This window comes from Cnephaeus nilssonii (genome assembly GCF_951640355.1).
Source record: "Cnephaeus nilssonii genome assembly, chromosome: 8".
NCBI lineage: Eukaryota > Metazoa > Chordata > Mammalia > Chiroptera > Vespertilionidae > Cnephaeus > Cnephaeus nilssonii.
The window spans coordinates 17,942,230-17,964,579 of NC_137079.1; the positions used below are offsets into that span (position 1 = coordinate 17,942,230).

General features: G+C 35.8%; 1 protein-coding gene across 1 annotated transcript in view; it reads right to left on the reverse strand.

Annotated features, from left to right (window-relative positions):
• Window positions 1–329: 329 nt before the first annotated feature.
• The window catches only part of PURG (purine rich element binding protein G), a 31,195-nt gene continuing 9,174 nt past the window's right edge, over window positions 330–22,350 (reverse strand). Inside the window, exon 3 of the mRNA XM_079779552.1 lies at window positions 330–2,517. Coding sequence (XP_079635678.1) covers window positions 2,413–2,517 — 105 coding nt within the window. The 3' untranslated portion in view covers window positions 330–2,412. The remainder of the gene's footprint in view (window positions 2,518–22,350) is intronic.

Below are 22,350 nucleotides of genomic sequence, written 5' to 3' on the forward strand. Positions count from 1 at the left end.
TTTAAAAAAATAATTTCATACAAAACCCCCAAAAATTTGTGAAAATAATTTTTAGGTGGGACATATATTACAATGAACAATAACACATATATCTGGTAACTGTGGGGATAAAAATTAGAGATTTTTTCATGTAGATCAATTTGCACATTTTCCCCAAAAAAACTATTTATTCTCTCATCCTTTCATAAAATTAGAATTAATTTTTCTTTTGATTAACATCAAAATATTACCACAGAAATAAAGATACTCTAAAATATTCTTAGACCTACTTTCTAGAAATATAGGTCTCTTTTTGATTAAAGAAAACGTGGAATTATTTTGTAGCACATTTGTTATTTGCCAGTTTAATAAAATGGAATGCTGTAAAGTCACTTGCAAAAATGTTCACTACAAATATCCGGCATGAGGCTGTGATTTAGTAAAAACTGCATTTGTTCAAGGTAGTCCTTGAGGTGCACGCCCAGTGTTCATATTGCCTCTATTCTCCAAACTTCATTCCAATGTTAGGAGTTAGATACGATTTAATAACTAACTGAGGCAAAATTACTGTACCTTACACTCTTCGCATAACAAAGATCCATAGCAGAACGAGAATGACATTTCAGTTGTCGGACCCACTAGGTTAGATTGATAGGTTTGATCATCTATTTGAGATCAATGATTATTGCTTGAGGAGCTTTAACAGATTTGCTTTGATCTTTTCTTTTCAAATTGAAGGTCACTCAGGGTTTAGGCCAGTGGTCGGCAAACTCATTAGTCAACAAAGCCAAATATCAACAGTACAACGATTGAAATTTCTTTTGAGAGCCAATTTTTTAAAACTTAAACTTCTTCTAACGCCACTTCTTCAAAATAGACTCGCCCAGGCCGTGGTATTTTGTGGAAGAGTCACACTCAAGGGGCCAAAGAGCCGCATGTGGCTTGCGAGCCGCAGTTTGCCGACCACGGGTTTAGGCAAAATACCAAGGTCAGAATGAAAATTTGCACACTGCCTTCACATTGAATTTATCTCTGGCTTAGGAGAAACACCGCTGTGTCTCCATGAGGATAACAGCTTCACTTGTCCCAGTGCTGTGTGATTCTTAGTGCAGGTGCTAAAATTAAAAATGCAGTAAGACCACTGCATAGGTTTATGCCATTCTGGCATACGATATCAGTTTACCCTGGAAAGTTCCAATTTTATTTTTTTGTCCTTATTTTCATATAGGTGGAGTGGAAATTTACTTTAGATATCAGCATACACGAATAACCTTTGCATTGCCATTTGAATTGCAATAAAAGTTTGAAGGCATACTTGGCAAATGTTATCTCATGGCTCAGCCAGATGATAAAACATTATTAACAAAGTACTAAAATAAACAAGTGCTCTCTAATGGCACATTTTTTGGTCTTCTCAACTTACATATTTTTCAGGTCTGGTAGGCCTAGTTTTTATAGATCTGATCTAAACGTGAATTTAGAAGCCAGGCCAACTGGGTTTAAATTCCCAAAGATACCACAAATTTGGGGGCACAAACTAAATAACAAAATAAATACACGGTAAGATCAAATTTTGATCAATATGAGGGCCCAGTGGAACTAATCTGCTTTCTGAAAAACAAATAAGAATCCAAAGTAATATTACACACATATAAACCAGTTTATTAGATTGTCAGTGATACTTTGAGACATATTCAAGTTATTTTATTTTACTTCATATAAACAGAGGAAGGGAAGAAAGTTTTAAACTTCAAGCTTTGTTCAGCATGTGTGCAGTTAGCATCCACAAAAGCACCATTGGATATGGAAGAATTAGCACCACAGAATTTTAGGACCTAACTGTTAACATGCATCACTGAAACACTTGGGACATGAAAACACAAAGAAGTACGTGGTGTGGTCCATAAACAATACAAGGCAATTTATGATTTGCTTTCATATAGTACAATACAATCACCAATCGATAAGAACCTTTTAAGTACAATACAGGACAAAAACACTTTGTACCCTGTTAACACTAAAGCAGTTACAGATTTAAAAACATGTTTCTTATGAGAGGCAGGGGACTGAAATTATCACTCCTCCTCAATTTTTAAATTCAGAGTTGTATAGTTACATGATCTCTTAAGAAAGTATTTTCAAATTTATGTCTCTCTACCGCAATGTTGACAGATGGTTTTTTTTTAAACTGAAATACTTGATAAATTAAAAAAAACAAAACAAAACAAAAACCTGATAAGAGTCAAGAAGTACTCCAGCGTGGTGGAAGATATTCCACATAAGGTCAGTTTGAAAAGGATGCCAATGGTGTTGACACTTGTCTTCCCTTCCGTGGAGGAATGTCAAGTACAGAAGCCTTGCATTCGCGTTGAACTTCAGTTCATTTCTTCCACTCAATGTCTTTATTCTGAAGTGTAATATAAGAGACATTCCTTATTCCTCAACTGTTTTTGTAGTGTTATAGGGCTGTTCCTTATGCTGGATTTGACAACAGTGAAAAGGGTTGATATTCTCTCTGGATTTAGGGTAAATTGTGAGCTAAAGAAAAAATATTAATTTAAATTTAGCATATGTGAAGTTTTAAAGGGAGTTTCACTATTTTCACAGTACAAATGCATAATGAATATCACTGAAAACCTTTCCGTTAGAAAGCATGTAACAAACCCTCAATTTTAAGTTGGGTCTAGGCCAATTTTGGCATATTAGAAGATTACTGTATAAGAAACGTGCAATAAGAATAGATAGGTACAGGTATATTCAGATCTCAATGCACTGTTGCCAAGGAAAATATATTTTTAGTCACCAAGAGAAGAATATATCCTGAAGCATCCATGTAGACACAGGAGTCAATCATGTGTCTGCCCACCTTCTAATTCTGGAATAGTGATAACAGGGTCATGTAGGAAAAAGTACTCAATTACAGTATGGCAGCAATTTTATATTATATATTTTAACAGCAAAACATTTTTGAAAATAGATTCAGTACTATATGGTAAGTTTTACAATTCACCATTTCTATACTTGTAATACATGCATATATTTGTTTTCCCAGTTTTTTTTTTTTTTAAAGAAACCCACTAGGACCAACATCTTTCAGAACAACAATCTAACATTAAACAAAACCTTCTAAGGAAAATATTTTGCATCACAGAAATTTGAGAAAACTCAGTTACTCAGCATCACAAAATACTCAATAGATGTACATTTGAGATTGTTCATGCCATGACATAACACACCTTTGGGTTAATATATCTTATTATAAAAAGAAACAAAAGAAAGAATTGGCATGGAATTTCTCTTTAGCCTGTCCTTGGTTAGAGAAGACTGATCTCTAATAAACTTGACTCCTTTCCGCAATGATAACTGTTTCTATGAAGCAGCATTTATATTTAATAAAACTTCTTAAACTAGTGATGGTCACCACAGAGAAAAAATTAAAGATAAGTAAAATTATAGACAAATGTTTTTTTTCTTAAATGAACCGCTCCCAAACAAAAAAGAAAGCAAAGTTTGTTCATTTTGAAATGTTCTGTTGAAAAAACATTCTTGGAGGAAAGCTAGCCTATCCTTATAAATGTCAGGAAGATGTAAGGTTTCAATTGAGAAAAAAAGTTAACTTTTGAAAAAAATTATCTGTTGCTTTTCTGTTGAATCAAGTCCATTATATAAATGAACTAGTAATTTTCTGAAGAGAAAACAGGTATACACAGCAGCACATCCGTGATACTAATTTCAATTTGATGATTCAGCAGGCATGGCTGACTTGAGCATGGAAGAAACAGAACTGATTTCTTAATGTTTTAGGGTTACGTTAAAATAACCTCAAATAAAACAAAATTGAATTATGACAGGCTGGCTTACTAGTTTTGATTACCTTTATATTGGACCAACATTTCAATATAAGATAGTACCAATTAAAATAAGATTTAAAAAATAAAAGCTGTCTAAAATTGTTCAATGAAAAAGCCTTAAAAGTTTACATTGTAATCTCAAATGATTGTAAGACTTAGACTAACAGTTTCACCACTATCACATCACTTTTGTTACTCGAGTGTTATTTCTGTATTGTTCATTGGTTATATTATATAATACTATTTTCTGATAAGTTAAAGAAGTTTGACGTATTACATTACATAAGAAGCTTTAGAAAGACACATAAGTAGGATACATTTATAAAAGGATAAATAATATTTTTATGGTACTTTAGATGAATTCTATACAGATAAATAAGTAGTTCAAGATAATAAAGTGCCTTCATTTCCAGGTAATTAATTTTTCACTAAAATATTTTAAGGCTTTATAATATCAGAAGCTTGATAATATATGGGTTTTGTAATTAATTAGCATTCTTTTGTAATCCTTATTTCATTTAATCTTTTAATCCATATTAGGTAATTTTTTAATAATTAGGAGCTTAAAATTTGAATTGTAAATTCTGAATTCATTTTGAGAGGAAAGGAAAAGATGTGTAATTTCTAAATGCTGTGATTTGTACATAAGACTCACATGTTAAAAAAAGAGACTCACATGTTGCTTCTGAACAATCCAGCTTATATCATAATATACTAGAGGCCCAGTGCACAATTAAATCGTGCATGTGTAGGGTCCCCTAGGCCTAGCCTGCCATCAGGGTCATGTCAGCCGCCCTGCGACGCCTCGAATGTTCCATGGACGTTGGCAGCACCCAGCCCCGCCCGCAGCGATCGTTTGGTCGTGATGCCCTTAAAAAAGGCCTATGGTCGTGATGCCGTTATGGCGTCACAACCACAGGCGTTTTATGATATAGATAGCAGCCAATAACTCTCAAAAATTCAACAGAATATTTGATCCCATGGCAAACAGGGCCATCATTTCATTCATTTATATATTCTGTTGTCTTTACACTTAAAATGATTGTGCAGCCTCAAATAAAAAAGACTATAAAAAATTTAAGATGAATTCTTCAAATACAAGCACAATAAGTATATTTTATTGCAACAGCTTGTGTATAATCTGTATTGATGCCAACATCTAATGTTGAAGCATTTATATTTGTTTTCATTTTGCTTCTACCCCCCCATGAATGTGTCACAGTAAAATACTGGTAACCTCATAGAAGTGTGTATAATAGCCATAATCACATAGAATTCTCTTTCTTCTTATCAACTCTTTATGGAGGATATGAGGGTATTTAAGCACAGCTGTGTACGTAGTTGTGCTGGCGGCTTCAGATTTTAAGATAAATTACAGTTTTATGGACATCAACTTACTTAATTGGTTATGACCAATAAAAACTAATTAAAATGTTTGAATATTATATTTCAGGAACTTACTAACGTGAGGCACAAGATTAAATAGCCATGATACTTAAAATGCTTTGCTAATTACCATCGGATTAATTTAAAATGTTCCTTAAATTAAAGGGTTTTGAGGTTAGGATGAAGGAGGAAAGTTAAAACTCACTGCAAAGAATGGTTTAAATGAAATGTTCCACATAATTAGAAAAAGAGGAACTACCAGTAGGAAAAAAGTGCTAGTCTTAAAATTGGTTTTGGTTTTGAATTTAAAGGCTGATACAGGCAATTCCTGGGAATTAAAACAATTTTAAATGGCATAAACTTTTCTAATTGCACATTCCTTTACCAAAGTGCCACAAGTTACTTTTTTTTTTAATGCACACAATGCTACTTTTCAAAATATAAGTACATATAAAGTTTACCTTTTTCATAATAGTATAGTACAGTTTCACACAAACTTGGTACAAATATAACCAGGATGACGAATTTTAACTTCCTAAATACAGTATAGTGTATTTAAAAAAATAATAACTGTTAGAACCTTGGTCATGATGAGATTCAAATCCAAGTCTAGCCAAAGCATTGCCATAAAATCTAAAAACATCACAAGAGTTTATTTAGGTAAATTTTAGCAATAACTCTGCCATGCAATGCACAGACATATGTTTTTTAAAAAAACATATTGGTTCACTTATCCTTTTTTAATCTGACTACTTATTATACTTACTCTCTTTAATCATTGAAGCTACAATACATGTAATAACTGAATTTTGAGAACAGTATTAAACACTGAGGTTTCTAGCCTTGATTGCTCATTCCTATTAAGCATATGAATGTTTGATGCATTGGCTATTAATTTTTATGCTTCTGTCTCTATTCTAAATAGAAGAACTAAATGGAAATGTATAGAAATAATATAATAAGAACAAAATGACATTAGAAACCAAAGCATCAATATATAGAACAAATCTATACTAATAAAAGGGTCATATACTAATTAGACCGGGAGACCTTCCATACGTCCTTCCAGACAAAGCCATGGTGGCGGGGCCGAGGCAGAGGCGGTTAGGGGCAATCAGGCCAGGAGGGGAGGGCAGTTGGGGGTGATCAGGCTGGCAAGGGGGGGCAGTTGGGGCAAGAAGGCTGGTGGGCGGGGCAGCTGGGGGCGAGCAGGCTGGTGGGGGGGAGAGTTGGGGGCGAGCAGGCCAGCAAGGGGGGGCAGTTGGGTGCGAGAAGCCCGGCGGGGGGGCAGCTGGGGGTGAGCAGGCCGGCATGCAGAGTGGTTAGGGGTGATCAGGTAGGCAGGCAGGTGAGTGGTTAGGAGCCAGTGGTCCCAGATTGGAGAGGGTGCAGGCTGGGCTGAGGGACACCCCACCTGCCCCCCGTGCACGAATTTCGTGCACTGGGCCACTAGTAAAATAATAAACATATGTGAAAGTTCTTCATATTAATAAACTTGTTAAGTCAGGGGAAGACAATAAAAATTAAGATCTTTTTACCAAGTAATAATTCTATTACTATATATTTAAAAATTAAGTGGAATGCATATAAAGTTAAATTTTTAAATATTTTGTTGTTGTTTGAGTGTGATCAAGTTGAACTAGAGATGTGTGTCATTATAATCTGAGACACCCTCCCCACCCCCCAAAATCATATTCTTTAGAGGAAAGAGAGAATATAAGATCATGATTCTCAATGACAGGCCACTTGTCTTCTATTATGCCACAGGCTAAACATTGTGTTGTAGTACCTCATTTGATTAGGGTGAAAATGCTGGTAAAAATATAAAAGTGCTAATGTTAAAATTAGGAGTAGTTCATCATCATGGAACATTAAATGACTATCAAAACAGAACCCATTCCTTTTTCAATATTTTGAGAATCTCAATCTTGGATATAAAGAATGATTATATAAAAGCATATAAAAGAAATACACAAGTCTATAAATTCTTCATCTTCTGAAGATGTAAAATGGCATATAAATTGGTATCTTAGTCCTCTGAGAGAATTAACAAACTTTAAAAACATAAGTAAAATCAGAAGGGGTCAGGCATGATAAATCATTCATAACAACTCCCCCAAACCCAGGATACTGATAGGTGAATCACAGAAATGTTAGACATTCATTCTATATAACTTAACAAACCTTCTTATTGTTTCTGAGTATTAGAATATAATCCCTTTTTGGTACGTAATAGTCTTGTATAGTGGCAGCATTTAAAAATTGTTAGAGAATTACTTCAAATAAACATGGAAATGCAGACTCTTAATAGATGCTGTAGACATGTGGAAACTACACACTACATATGATATGCCAACCTGAGTTAGCTCATGTAATACCCAAAATAATATAAGATTCCACAATCTCTCTTACTAATACACAGATATTTTCTTGACTTTGAAAAAGGTAGGCAATTGTATTTACCTAATTTAGTTTTTCCCTGGTAGTAGTCCTATAGTGATGACATAAATACTGAACATACCTATGAGAATCATTCATTCCTACGATATCATTTAATCTTGTTTTCTATTATTCAGATCTTTTACAGCACTTTTCATTTCCAAAATGCCCTGCAATTAATTATAACAGTTATTTCTCATTGTATTGCTACAAGGAAGGCAAAGTTAAATTGCTTGTGCAGTGGTGGAGCTATACAGGGTTTTAAAAGATCATATGTATGTTCTCTGCCCTGTAGGCAGGTATCTAGCATTTCCCTAGGCTATGAATCTAGACCACATGCTCCCTGGGGCCAAAGACTAGATCTTGTTGCCTGCTGTATATCCAGACCTAGCAGCGTGCTTAACTCATGCTGTATGCAAAATAAATATGTTGATTTAATAAAGGAGAAATGGGATTGAGAAAATAGAACAAAGAACCTCAACATTCTTGCCCCTCACTATTACTTCCCCACAGCTGAAAAGCTGTGCTTGCCCACTCTTGTTTCTCCATGACAACAGAGTAGGTAGTCTTACTCATCTTATACAATAGGGCAGTGTTACTCACTCTTAAATCATGATGGCAAAGCCCATATGGTGTGTGTCCTCCAGAGTACCAATGATATGACTGACTGTTAGTACAACTATTTCTAAAATTTAGAATTACCTTTCCTAATATCACATGATCTCACTTATTTGTGGAATCTAATGAACAAAAGAAATTGACCAACAAAATAAGACCCGAAGCAGGAAGGCATGGAACAGACTGACATACCTCGATGTGGTATTGGGGGGACAAGAAGAGATAAACCAAAGAACTTATATACTTATGTGCATAGCCCATGGACACTGGCAATAAGGTGGTGAAGACCTGGGGATGTGAGTTGTGGCTTGGAGGAGGGAGGAATGGGGGAGAAAATGGGAGATATCTGTAATACTATCAACAATAAAAAATATATTATAAAAATGAATTAATTAAAAGTTGTGCTTCTGCATATGATAAGCTATACATTTCTTAAGCTAACTCAGGCATAAAGAATCAAAGAAATAATTCTCACAGCTTCAATCACAGCACGAATATGGAGAATGTCAGAAGGGAATGAAAAGACAGTTACACATATACAGCAAAAGGAATTGGGAACCAGTGGCTCTTAAATTTCTTGGAAATTAGTGCAGAAAAGGTGGGATCCTTGTAAAGATAGTGATTTTAGTGACTAGGTGAATGCTGAGGTTAAACCAGATCATGTCAAGTCTCTCGGAATTCTAAAATTCTACACTGTGCTAATTGGTTCCTCCTCTGATAAGATGGGAATCTGTACAGTATTCAAAGTTTATTTTATTTTTAACAATAGTTAAACTAAAAAAGTTTAATGTTTTGGAACTTTTGAACAGTTGTTCACAGTTGTGAATATTAAAAATTGCCTTTAAACCATTACTTCTCCTTTTGCAACAGTGCCATGTAAAGCCTTTTAAATCCTGAATACATCTACTTAAATTATATCAATATAATGTGGATATTAGCATACTTTGTATTGCCAGCAAAATTAGTAGCTTGGAGTTTGCTCCTACTCCTACTACTTCATATGAATGTGTGCCCTAAGAACATGCCTTACATTCAAGGCCTCATTTCCAACTTCAAAGAGGGGAAGGGAACACTATCTTATATAATAAAAAGGTAATATGAAAATTGACCCTAACAGCAGAATGACCAGAATGACCGCTGGACCAGTTACTATGAGGTGCACTGACCCCCTCTTGGTCCCTTTCCCTGGCTGGCAGGCTCCGATCGCCTGATGGCCACCCGCTGTGGGGGTGGGGCCGGCAAATGGGCGGAAACAGCCGATCTCTCAATCCCTTCCCCCGGCCATCAGGCACCGATTACCCAATGGCAAATGGGGAACCAGGGGTGGGTGGTGGTGGAGGGCGGGGCTGGCTGTGGGCAGCTGGGGAAGATGGCCCTGATTGCAGGCCAGGCCTAGGGATCATACCTGTGCATAAATTTCATGTGCCAGGCCTCTAGGTCTATATAATAAAAGGGTAATATGCAAATAGACCGAACAGCAGAACAACCAAAAACCAATCAAAGCATAATATGCTAATGTATGCTAAGGCTGCTCAACCGCTTGCTATGACGTGCACTGACAACCAGGGGGCAGACAGTCAACTGGTCGACCAGTAGCTATAACATGCACTGACCACCAGGGGGCAGATGCTCCAACTGGTAGTTTAGCTTGCTGCTGGGGTCCGCCGATCCTAACTGAGCGAGATGGGCCGGACATGCCCTGGAGCCCTCCCATGGGCCCTCCCCAGCCCAATTGTGCATTGGTGGGGTCCCTTGGCCTGGCCTGTGCCCTCTCGCAATCTGGGACCCCTCAGGGGATGTTGGAGAGCTGGTTTTAGCCCGATACCGCAGGCCACTCCCTTCGGGAGGGCACCAGACACAGGACTCATGGCTGGTGAGCGCTGCTGCGGCAGCACAAACCTCTCCCAATTGGGACTGATTGGGTGCGAGCCCGCGACAGGCACAGTGGGGCCGGGATGAGTGGGAGCGGCAGGTAGGAGCTGCAGGCGGCGTTGGACTGCGGGTTTTGGCCCGATCCCTGCAGGCCACCCAGAGGGACCCACCCGTGCACGAATTCGTGCACTGGGCCTTTAGTTTCTTATAAAAATTAGAGTTCTGGTTTTAAACATATCAGTAGGAAAACAAATGGCTATGCTATTAAGTTTGAGTCTCTAACTTAAATTGCTATACATGTTAACAAAAACAGGACTATTAACTAGAACATTTTGACTGAGAAGCAACACAAACATTATTAATTCCAAAACTAGGAAGCAAACATCTAATTTTTATTAGCCAGAACCATAAATACATAGGAGAAAAGATGATTTACTATCAGCTTTAATTTATGATAAGCTAGGACTGTTCAAAACCCTTCAAGCAGCATGTACTCACTAAAAATCAGGCCCATACCCTTCTAACACTAAACTGGCATTATTACTCATACTCAGATGGGAACAAGGACCATGGTCTCATTTTTCCACATGGCAACAAACATTATTGGCAGTTAATTAAAATTAATTACTACAACTAAAATGATGATAAATTGCTTAGAGAATTCTTGCATATTGCCCCAAAGTAGTTAATCATCTTTATAGTTTAGAACATACATCCTTGAAGTTTAGAATGGTAGCACTGCAAGTCCTCCTACAGATTAAATTATAGTAATGAGATTCTCTGGGTAATTCAAATGTAACTGCCTTTTTGTAAGAAATAAGTCTTAGGATAAATTCTACACTAAAGCAAGTCACATTAAAGGGATGTTTCGATGCACCTGCCCAGCATCTCTGTTTTAACAGAGTAATTTAGAGTTTACCAAAACAGTGCCTCTTGATGCATATAGCATTAAGGTGGGAGAGTTGTTTGAATGTTAGGAGTACTGCCATTTAATATTAATATTAGAGGTTATTTTGCTTCCTCCATTATGACTACAGGTTTGCTGCCATGATTTTAATAGTAGTATGTGTCAATATGCTCAGTAAAGATCTGCTTGTTTCTTGCCTGTTTTAAAAAAATATCGGCCATAAAAAGGTACTATGTACTGATAAACTGAACAATGTGGATGATGTTAAAACTATTAGGCTGAGTGAGAAAAGCAAAATACAAAAAGTACATGTTAATTTATAAGAAATTCCAGAATAGACAAAACTAACTAACCTGTGGCAACAGAAATAAGATCAGTGATTGCTTTTGGAAGGCAGGATGGGGGGACTGTGGGAGTGTTGACTGGGAAGAGGGTCATGGGAATTTTCTGGGGTGAGAAAAATGTTCTGTATTGATATTCATCAAACTCACCAAATGGTATATTAAAATCTGAGTATTTCACTTTATGTAAATTATACCTTAATAAAAATGTTAAAAAGTATTACTGCTAAACACAATATTGTTGCTGAAGCATCAGAAGTTGAATGGCATTTTTCTTTTTTGCATTTCAAAACTTCTCTCTGCACACTATCACCTTGAGAGCAGCACATCCTAGAATGGGATCCATGACTAATAGTGTACAGAGGACACAGAATTTATATCAGGGTACTGAACCAAAACAGGTTTTTGTTACTGAAGAAAAAAGAAGACAAATTCTTTTATGGATCATACTAACTGTATCGGTTCTAAGAAGGGACCTAAAACATCTTGTGTTTAAAAGTTACCTTAGGATAGAAAAGGTTTTCCCAGTCAGATTTGTTACTTAAAAATACTAGTTTCTAAAGCCATAAAAATCAATAAAAACTTGGTTCAAATGCTACTTAAAAGTGATCATGGCCGTATGGCCTTCATTCTTTTTTTTTTTTTGGTTCTCCAAGGATGAGTCAATACTGGTGGAGTGAGTAGTATGGCAAGGAGACTAATTAACTTAAAACATGTAGGTGGGACGGAAACAAGATTTTACCTTATGCTGCTTGGTGCATAATCAAGTATATATATTATATCACATTTTAAAACAATTTTGAATGCCAGTAATTGGGCCTAATATATGATTACCTCACCATTTCAAACCCAAGGGGCCACCTGTTCATCAGCTTTAAAGAGGTTACATGCAAAATCAAACTATCTCATGAGTTCCCAATCTCCTGTAGAAATAACCTTGTAACACTATCTGACAATTCTAGAAATAAAAAAGTAAAAAATAGTCTATTGGTCTGAGAAGAAAATAGTAATATCCTGGAATGACAAGTATTCATGGGCACAATTAAAACTGCAATCAAAAGTCAGATAATTATATCTCTTATTTATTTCTTTGTGTAATTCTAATTCAAACCCACCAAAAGTTTATGCTGTCTTAAATGCACATTTCATACAAAAACATTTAAAATATATAATTTTACTATTAATCATTATCTCCACCCGAGATTAGAGGAAAAAAGAAAAAAAAAAAAGGAAGCAATTTCCCTAGCACAATGCCTGACCTATAGGAGGAAACTCAATAACTATTTGTTGAATAAATGAATGAATGCTTTCATTCCCCTCAAATTGCCATCTCCTACCTCACATATTGGCTTCTTACTGCATATTAAAAATTCAGTATGTTTGAAAAGAAAAAGCACAGGCACATCCTTAATTAGCAAAAAAAAAAAAAAAAAGCATTGCTCCGAAACCCTTAAGCCACATGTCATTATTGCTGCTACTGCTATTGTGACATAAAAATCACATAAGCATAAATTGATACAATTGTAAAACAAGACAAGCTATATTTTTGGCTATAACATTTTCCTTTTAAAAACTCAATTATTGACATTAAAGGACATCGTTTGCTTCTCTAGAGTGAACAATAAAAACTTGGGTAATTAATAGGATGGTTAGCTGTGTGATGGTTCATGTATACAATTTTCTAAATAACATTTTTGTTTGAAGGCTACCCTGCAATGTAGGTGCCAGGACAAGACGTAGGTCAACAGGACAGGAAGGAGGGAGGAATTTATCTGCATTCTAGTCATTAGGATCGAGTCCTGAAAGGCTCACTAGGGTGGAAAGCCCAGGCAGTAAGGCTAAATGATAGAGAGGGATCAAAGACTCAATGATTTCAGGTGAGGAGGCTGAATCTAGGCAAGTGGTATTTGTGTACACCGAATACCAATATAATGACCTGATATGCCTCTGCCAGGGCTAAACCCGATAGTGGAGTGCAGAATTGAGCTTAGAGATGTGACAAAAACAGGAAAATATGTAGAATACATTTAAAAAAGAAACTATTTAAATTAGCTATAAAACGTGTTTAATTGTACCAAATTGATTTGAAATTTATCATTTAAAATTTCTATAGTGTTATTATGAAGGTTTCAATGAGTGATGGGCTCTCTATAAACCTTGGCATTTGATTATGTCACTGAGTGATCTCAGTAAGTCATTTAGCCTGCCTGCTTCTCCATCTGTTAAGTGAGGTTAGTGATATTGAACTAAACTAACCTAACTCAGTATTTTCATCAGAATGAGATGCAATATGTGAAAGAATTTTGAAAAATATGTGAAATTATATGTAAACTAGAGGCCCAGTGCATGTAATTCATGCACTCGGGGGATCCCTCAGCCCAGCCTGTGCCCTCTTACAGTCCGGGAGCCCTTGAGGGATGTCCAACTGACGACTTAGGCCCGCTCCCCATCAGTCAGACATCCTTAGCACTGCCTGGGAGGCGGGAGAGGCTCCCACCACCACCGCTGCTCTCGCCAGCCATGAATCCTGCTTCTGGCTGATTGGCACTCCCCCTGTGGGGGTGCACTGACCGCCAGGGGACAGCTCCTACGTTGAGCATCTTCCCCTTGGTAGTGCGCATCATAGGGACCAGTGTTCCGCCATTTGGTCAATTTGCATATTAGCCTTTTATTATATAGTAGGTCCTCAGGTTATGTGGGAGATCTGTTCCTACAGCGCGACATAAAGCGATTTTCACTGTAAGTCGGAACCCACCTACATAAGCACCTACATCATTCACATGGAGCACATACACAGCAGTAATGAAGTGAAACAGTAAAAAAGATTTAAAAGAAAGATAACAATTTCTGACCTTTACTTGTGGTAAATAAATAATAAAAAACATAAAGCACATATGTACATATGTCGAAATGACGGAAACTTTTTTTTTTTTAATAAATAAATGGGAAATGGCGACAAAACTACGTACGTTGAGTCTGAAGTAACCAGAAGACTGTCTGTATAGGATTATTATAATATAAAATTCCATATTCTCCCCCCTCCATATTCTTTTTATATTTAATTTAATTAGAAAATATTTCAGAATTAATGGCCAGTTATGGAAAAATCTTTAGGCCAAATGAATCTTTTGCACCAATAAGTAATTGAATTTATCCATTACTGGCTCTTCATTGCAATGTATCTACAGTGAACATTATTATGATTTCTGTTTTATAGTCATGGTAGAATCAGGCTTATTTCTTTTGGTTAAAACATTGGTGAAATATTCATAGTTGAGAACACTGATGGAGTTTTGTAAAACACATATGGACAGAAAAGGAGTTTGTGAAGGTATTTTATGTATGATGAGAGTGAAATAAATGAAAGTAAGGATGAATATAAAAGTCTAGGGAAGGAAGGGCAAATATGTGATATTAACTGTCCCTACTCCTTGCATTCCTCATCCTCTCCCCAACTCAGTTCCCCACGCTCACACAGAAATCACAGCAGCCTTTTATGATGAGCCTGCATGGGGCTTCACAATCATCTCCAACCTAGAGCTCAGGAAGTCATCACAGCTTGAATAGAGTAGGCACACGAGATGAAACAGATTATTATTTTCACCCTAGGACATCAAAAGAGATTTGGCATGGTGAAGACTGAATTATTGTTTAAGATAGTATCACCGTAGTTCTCTAAATTTGCATCAATGAAATATATTTTGAGCAGTATAACAGAATGTAGATAATTACTCATATTTAAAGGATAAATTATTCAAGCTAAAATAACATGCAGCATTTTATAACAGCGTCAAACACACTTCTCATATACACCAACACACTGCCTGACACGTGGCAGATAATCAGATTAATATCTGTTGAATAGGAAAATGACAGTTTGATTAAGCTACAACAGCTGCTTTGAATCAAATAATTTTGGACAAGGCACACTTAAAGCTAATGGCAATGGAATATTTTTATTTTGTAAATTATTGTAATTCTATTCCTCAGCACAGGGCCTGGCACAGAGTAACAACTGAGTAAATGGAACAGGATCATTTACCTATAAAGCAAGGGAAAGGATATTTTTGAAGTAAAATTCAGGATGTGCAGTAAACAAAAGATCCCATATTCTACCACACCCTAATTTGTGAGTCATTCTTTGAAATAAAGTGACATAGTATTTCTTACCAGGATTTAAAATTATCACTTTCATTCCCACTTGTCACCATTTTGATTTGTCTGTTAAGTACTGTGATCCCGAAGAAACAAGATTTCTAAGGCAAAATGAGAACAGGAACAGTTTTTAAGTAAAGAGAGATTATTTCAGTCATCAGAACAGTGTTAGGTATTGAGAGGAACATAAAAGGGGAAGAAACAGTCTCTGAGTTTAAGCTTAAATTCAGGTTAAGATGATAGGAACTTATATGGGAAACGAAGCTTAAAATTTTAAATATATTTAATCAAGGTTTAGACTGTCTTAAAAACATCTTTTGGAACTGGAAGAATGGCCTACTTAAAGCTTTGTGTACAGGGCCAAAAGAGAGATAAAAAATTAAGTGGCAGGGTCAGGAGGGATCTGAGCAACTAAGAGTAACAGCGCACAGAAACCTTTAGTGAAGCAACCATTACGAAATCTGAAGGATGCCAAGAAGGAAAGGATGGTCAATAAATGCCAGATGAAACAAAGAGGATGTGGGGAAAAAAATGAGAAAAGGCCACAGAAGGACGTCAAAGGTAACTTTAAAGAGAGGTTTCTCTGACTCTAGGGATACAGAAAGAAGTGAGAGGGTTCTTAGGGATCATCTGTTCTGATCCAATCCCCGCAATTGCTGGATAAGCAAGTTGGGCCCCACAGAGGTTAAATGACTCGCTCCAGGCCCAGCTGGAAAGCACAGAGCCAGGGCTTCTCAACAATATCACAGCACCCCTACCTCTATCCCACACTGCTGTATGCCAGGAGGGCAGAGGGGAGATTCTTTAAATGCCATGAATGCTTGAAATAATAGTTCAAATAATACACAACTAAAATTGTTTTGGTTTTATTAATTATAGGACACACATAGCAAGTAATTTAGCATTCACATTAATTTTATAGTTATTTTGTAACAAAATTATTAAAACTAAGTTGTTATTTGGAATTAAATTATTGAAATTCTAATTTAAGAATCAAGTTTTGTGTTTACCTAAAATATTTCCCACACAAAATATTAAAAAATTTCCACCAAAATAATATAGATTTTCTGTAATATGTCTCAACTCAGAAGCAAATCACCTTAATGGAAGGTATTGCTTGAATCTTTGGGTCTTTCTTTTTCTTTTTTTAAAGAGTCAAACAACAAATGGTGATTAACAAACCAAATCGCACATAGTTACCTAATGACCCAAAGGATCCTTTAAATAGGAATAGTTTAATAATACTTGAAGAAGAAGAATGCAAACTAGCTTTAGTCATAAATCAAACAGGCATCCTTTATTCTAAGTAAATTTAATATTATAATTGATAAAGTAGGTAAATAATTGTCCAAAAAAAGGCTCAGAACTCGGGGAATTTTCAGGCTGGATTTACTATATTAAAGAGTCCTACTGGCAAAATATTAGTGCCTATTTATTTTAGACACTACAGAGGAGAGGTTAAGTTCTAGGCTGCTGAGAGTGTGTGCCCGGAGGACTGCATGGCGCTAAGTGAATTTCTGTGATTTAAGAGTCATAATAGGGAGCAAAGAAGAGAGATCTTAAATGGTGATGGAAGCTCTGCAAAGAAAAAAAAGTAATTGCTTAGTATGTTTCTGAACCAGATAATACCACAACTCTTTCACTAAATTTTTCAATTCAAAATCTTTTTCTCCTTACTAAGAACACATTCCTAATTTTATAATGGAAATCAAAGGAATAATGAGACTCAATTGTAAAGAATTTTTTTGAAGTAAATACTATCCATATGTTGCAGATCATTAAAGTAAAATCTAGGGGCTACAAAAATTATGGAATTATTTTAAATTGCTCTAAGTAAGTTGCATTTGTTTGAAAAAACATAATACATTGATATTATAAATTGTATTCAAAAGTGAAGAAAGATTCAGTTATCATTATCTAAGAATCGTAATCAACTAGTTTTTGTGTTAGTTACAAGATAATTTAGGCCAAGAAAAGGTAGATCTTTTTCGACGTCAAAATCATAAGCCCAATGCTCATAATTATTGCATTTCTGGTTAGTTACATGGATATTGCTTGCAGGATTTCAAACTTTACTAAAAAATTTAATTACAGAAGACACTTTTTTTGCTTTTGAAAAAATAAGAGTTTGAAGAATGTGTCTTGGCTTGTGGTTTTTCTTACTGTTAATGATTTTGAAAATAACATTTGAAACACTCCATTTGCTGAAATGCACTCTTATTTATGCTTGTTTCCTCCCAAATTATGTTTCTAATAAAGTTGCTTGAAGGGAAACAGTGTTATATTGTACTAAGCCTAGACTTAAAAATCATTTATTAAACAATAACACTGTCCAATTCCAGAAAAATTTCCAATCTACTACATAAGTAATGTGAAAACAACCCTAGAATGTTTATAGCAAAAATATACAGATATTCCAGGCTTTATGCCTAATTGCCCTGGTAACTCTAACCTCAAACCTTCAATAAACAAACAAACAAAGACAAAATATCCCTCTGGAGTCCTCTAGGTCTAATGGGAAATCAAGGGTTAGCTTTCCCTGTAAATCAGTGGAAAGATTCCAGGATAAAATATCCTGTATTTCCAGACACCCAAAGACTATAAAAATATCTCTTAACATAAGTACAATTGCTTTTAATTGTAAATCTTTTTACATGTGAGAATTACAACAATACAGAATAAGAATACTATAAGGATTATACTTGGATAGCTAAGTGGCAATAACTATAAACCCATTATTTATGGGAGAAGGGCTAAGCAAATATCTTGCTTATTAAAAAAAAAAAAGGCTGAGAAGTAGAATGGTGGTTGCCAGGGGATGACACAGTTTGAGTTTTGTAAGATAAAAATAAGTTCTGGAGAGTGTTGTACAACAAGGTGAATAAACTTAACAAAATACTTAGAAATAGTTAAGAAGGGTTAATATAATAAGAAACGGTTACATTATGTGTGCTTCTTTTTTTAACCACAAATAAAAAAATTAAAACAAGACCAGAGAGTAAGGTATTCAGATTGACTAAGGATATCTTTTCTACATTCAATAAATTGTAAGTAGATATCTTTTTTTTAAAAAAAGAATTGAGAAAGTAATTTGAGATTTAGAGGGTCAACTTGTGAGAAAATGAAAGGTAAATCACCCATGAAAATAACATTTCAGGCTGGAAAGGCTCAGAATGTTTTGGTTGGGAAACCTGGGGAGCATACAATCAGTGGTTAAATGTCAAGTAGTTTGAATTTGAGTTTAGGAGGTGGGGGAGAAACTAGCATTCCCGTGATTATTGCCCAGGAAGCTAGCCAAAATGATAGTACAAAACCTTAAATATTTGCATTTATGTATTTAGCTCCTCTGTGTTTAAAGTGAGCCCTAGATATTATTTATTTAATTGTATAAAAACTCATTTTTCCCATGGTGTTACTTATGGCTGACAGTATTAAAACCTAAACAATTCCAGCTGAAAAAATGATATGGAAAAAAGGCTGTAAGTCTAAGTCCCTGACAAAGAATGGCTAGCAGACCACTTGTATCACAAATAGCAATTTCTGAACCCCTCTCTGGATTAACCAAATCGGAATCTCTGGTGATGGGATCCAGAACCTACATTTGCAGTGCACGATGTACACTAGTACTTGAGAATAACTGCACTACATTTCGAAGGGAGAAACTGCTATCATTTTAGTGGAAGGTTAGAACTCATTCGAGAAAAATATGGAGTTTAATGCTTAAGGACGTTCTTGATGACATCATCATGGCCATGAGGCTTTGAGTTCCTCAGGGGTGCATTGAAGATTCTCTGCTGTTTTAAAGGTGGGCCGGTTGGAGTAAAGCAATCTCTTTGAAGTATCAGAAGAGACACATTCTGAGGTGAATCAAATGGTAGTTTGTGCTGCAAGAGCCAGCTGTTGGGCTAAGATCGAAATTTTTAGAGCTACAATGAGAACTTTACAGCTCTAAAGCAGGGATGACAAATAGCAAATATTTGGCACGAATGCTGTTTCTCTCTCTTTCCTTCTGGATGCAGATTTCAAATTCTCAATATAGCATGTTAAGGCAGTCAATCAATTATAGTAACAATCAATTGTAGTAACTTCTCCATGGGCAGGGAAGGGTTGGGATAGGACTGGGTTCTTTTTATAATTTACACACACACACACACACACACTCACACATATTTGTGCACAGTAAAATTTACTTAGCGAAATATTTAGAAATGTGTAATACAGGTGTAGTTTATAGACTTAGGTGTAATATATTTCAACGTAGGTCTCTCTCTAAAAGATATTATTTGTCCACTAGAAATTTGGAAATGTTATAGTACCAGAAGAAAGCACAGCTGACTGGAAGAAGTGACAAGAAAAAATGGACCCTCCAAGTGAGAACTGAATTTCATATTGACCATTTGTTTTTGGTTAATGAAAATAAAACTGCAGATCTACAAAGAGTAATTTGTCTTCTCTCTGCCCTTAAGGGTAAAATTGAGATGATCCATCTACATGCTCATTTGATGCCTTTAAAAATTATTGACATTTATTTCAAATAGTTGGTTGAAATGAGAGGTTTAATATGTAAACTATACTAAAGATCAAATAAATTGTATTTATTAGCACCATCCTTTAACCAACTAGAGGAACACTCATATAAGCAAGTAAATGTCTCTTGTTGAACTAGACCCATATATAGGAAACAGTTTGGAAAAGATAATTCCCAGTAATCTGAGGCAGATTTATTTGGTGGTTGGGGGTAGCCTGTGCTTTATTTGTTAACGGACTAAATGTCAGATTAAGTCTTAAAGGCAGTGTGGCCTGAATGAGCACAATCTTTGGCTTGTGTTCAAATATAATTCTGAAATATCGAACCAGTTTCTAAACCTCTGGGAAAATATATTAAAATGGAGATGATACAAGGGTTGTTATGAGACTTAGAAATAGTAGATATAAGGGGCCCAGGAATGCCCAATATATAGTGACTATTCAATAAGTAATAGTTATTAGTATTAATACACTTTGATTTTTCCTTTTGTTACCACCTTCTCTTTAAAAATGGCCATGGTGTGATTTTCCTAAAGGCCAATTCATTTCTGAAATCATGCTAGACAAAATATTTTCTGAAGATCCACTGAGTATTGAAGAGTTGGAGTAACTGACCTTTCAGTCCAAGTGGAATATTATATAGAAATTTGGTAAGAGTGTTGAAATTAATTGAGTGAAGTATTAACTCTTTCTTCTCAGAGTCTATAGATCTAGTTCATAGGGCAATTTCTAAATTTTCAAAGAGCAGGTTTAGTTTTTATTGTTTTAATTGTTATCTGAACAAATAAATAGGACGGAGTAGGGCCATGGTCATAGTGGGAGGAATTTGTGTTTTTACCCACTTCCAACAGGTTCAGCGTATGGAGCGAGGAAAAGGAGGGAAGAAATGAACAAAATTACATATGTGTATATACACTTCAAAACACACTTTGGTTACTCTTAAACACTATCTTTGATAAACAAATAGTACCAGAAAGAGATGTCTAAGGAGAAAGGTGTCACTCTTTTTTAATCCTCCCTATACACGGTGGTGGTGGCACTGCAAACTGGAGGACTAGGGTGCCTAAATAAATGCCTCTAAGACAGAAACCTTATGTGCTTCCTCTCTTCCCCTCCAATTATCAACCTTTACAGTTTCTCAAGAATAAAAGCAAATAGACAAACCCATTATGATGTTTTATCTTTGCACATCCTACTACTTATAGGTCCTCTTAAGACAGAACCATAGTGTTCACAGCAGTTCAGTGTCTGTCCTTATTTTCTTTGTTAAACGTCATTATTTGTAATGTTCAATAGGACCAAGGAAAAAAGAGGTCAAAAGCAGTATTTGAATCTCAGGGACCACAGCAAAGATAGTTGCAGTGTGTTATTTAGCAATGTAATATATAGCTATTTCAGAAGCGATGACATTTCAAGAAGTGATGTTATTTTTAAAGTTCTCTTGTCATGCTGAATATAAGAAATGATTATAGAATGTGTAGAAACAAGTGATGATTCCAAAGAATGAGACTTCATATAGATAATAAAAATACTTCTCTAAAAAATCAAAGCATAGGATAGCTGTGTAGTTAGTATACAACAATTTGGCCTTAAAAAGAAATAGCAAAATTTTATTTTTTTTTGGTTCAACAGGTATGTGTGTGTGTGTGTGTCTGTGTAGCTAAACAGATCTATATATATAAAAGCCTAAGTGACTGTCTGACCGGTCGACTGGTAGCTATGATGCTCAATGACCACCAGGGGGCAGATGCTCAATGCAGGAGCTGCGGTGACTTGGCAGCTGTGGGTCTCGGGTGACGCACCCGGAACCAGAGAGGAGGGAACCTGATTCTGGGGTGCATCACCCAAGAACTGCCTCTCGCAATCCAGGACCCCTCGGGGGATGTCAGAGAGCCGTTTTTGGCCCAATCCCCGCAGGCCAGGCCGAGGGACCCCACCAGTGCACGAATCTGTACACCAGGCCTCTAGTAGTATTATAAAAGTTTAGAGTAGGAGGGAACCTTAGCTTTTAACACAGTCTTGTTCATTTTTCATATAAGGAAGCCATTCAACAAAAGTTACATCATTTGCTCTGGGCCAGGCCATCCACTGACAGGATTAGGTATTCTTATTCTTTCTCAAATGCTCTTTTAAAGGTTAAATAGAGATTTAGTTTTGAGGATGACTTATTTCTTTATTTTTGTTTCTGTTAGATTGATTTCTTTTGTTATAGGCAAGCAAAATCACCAGCAGATACCATTCTCTTCTCTTTCTTATTTTATATCATCCACCTCTA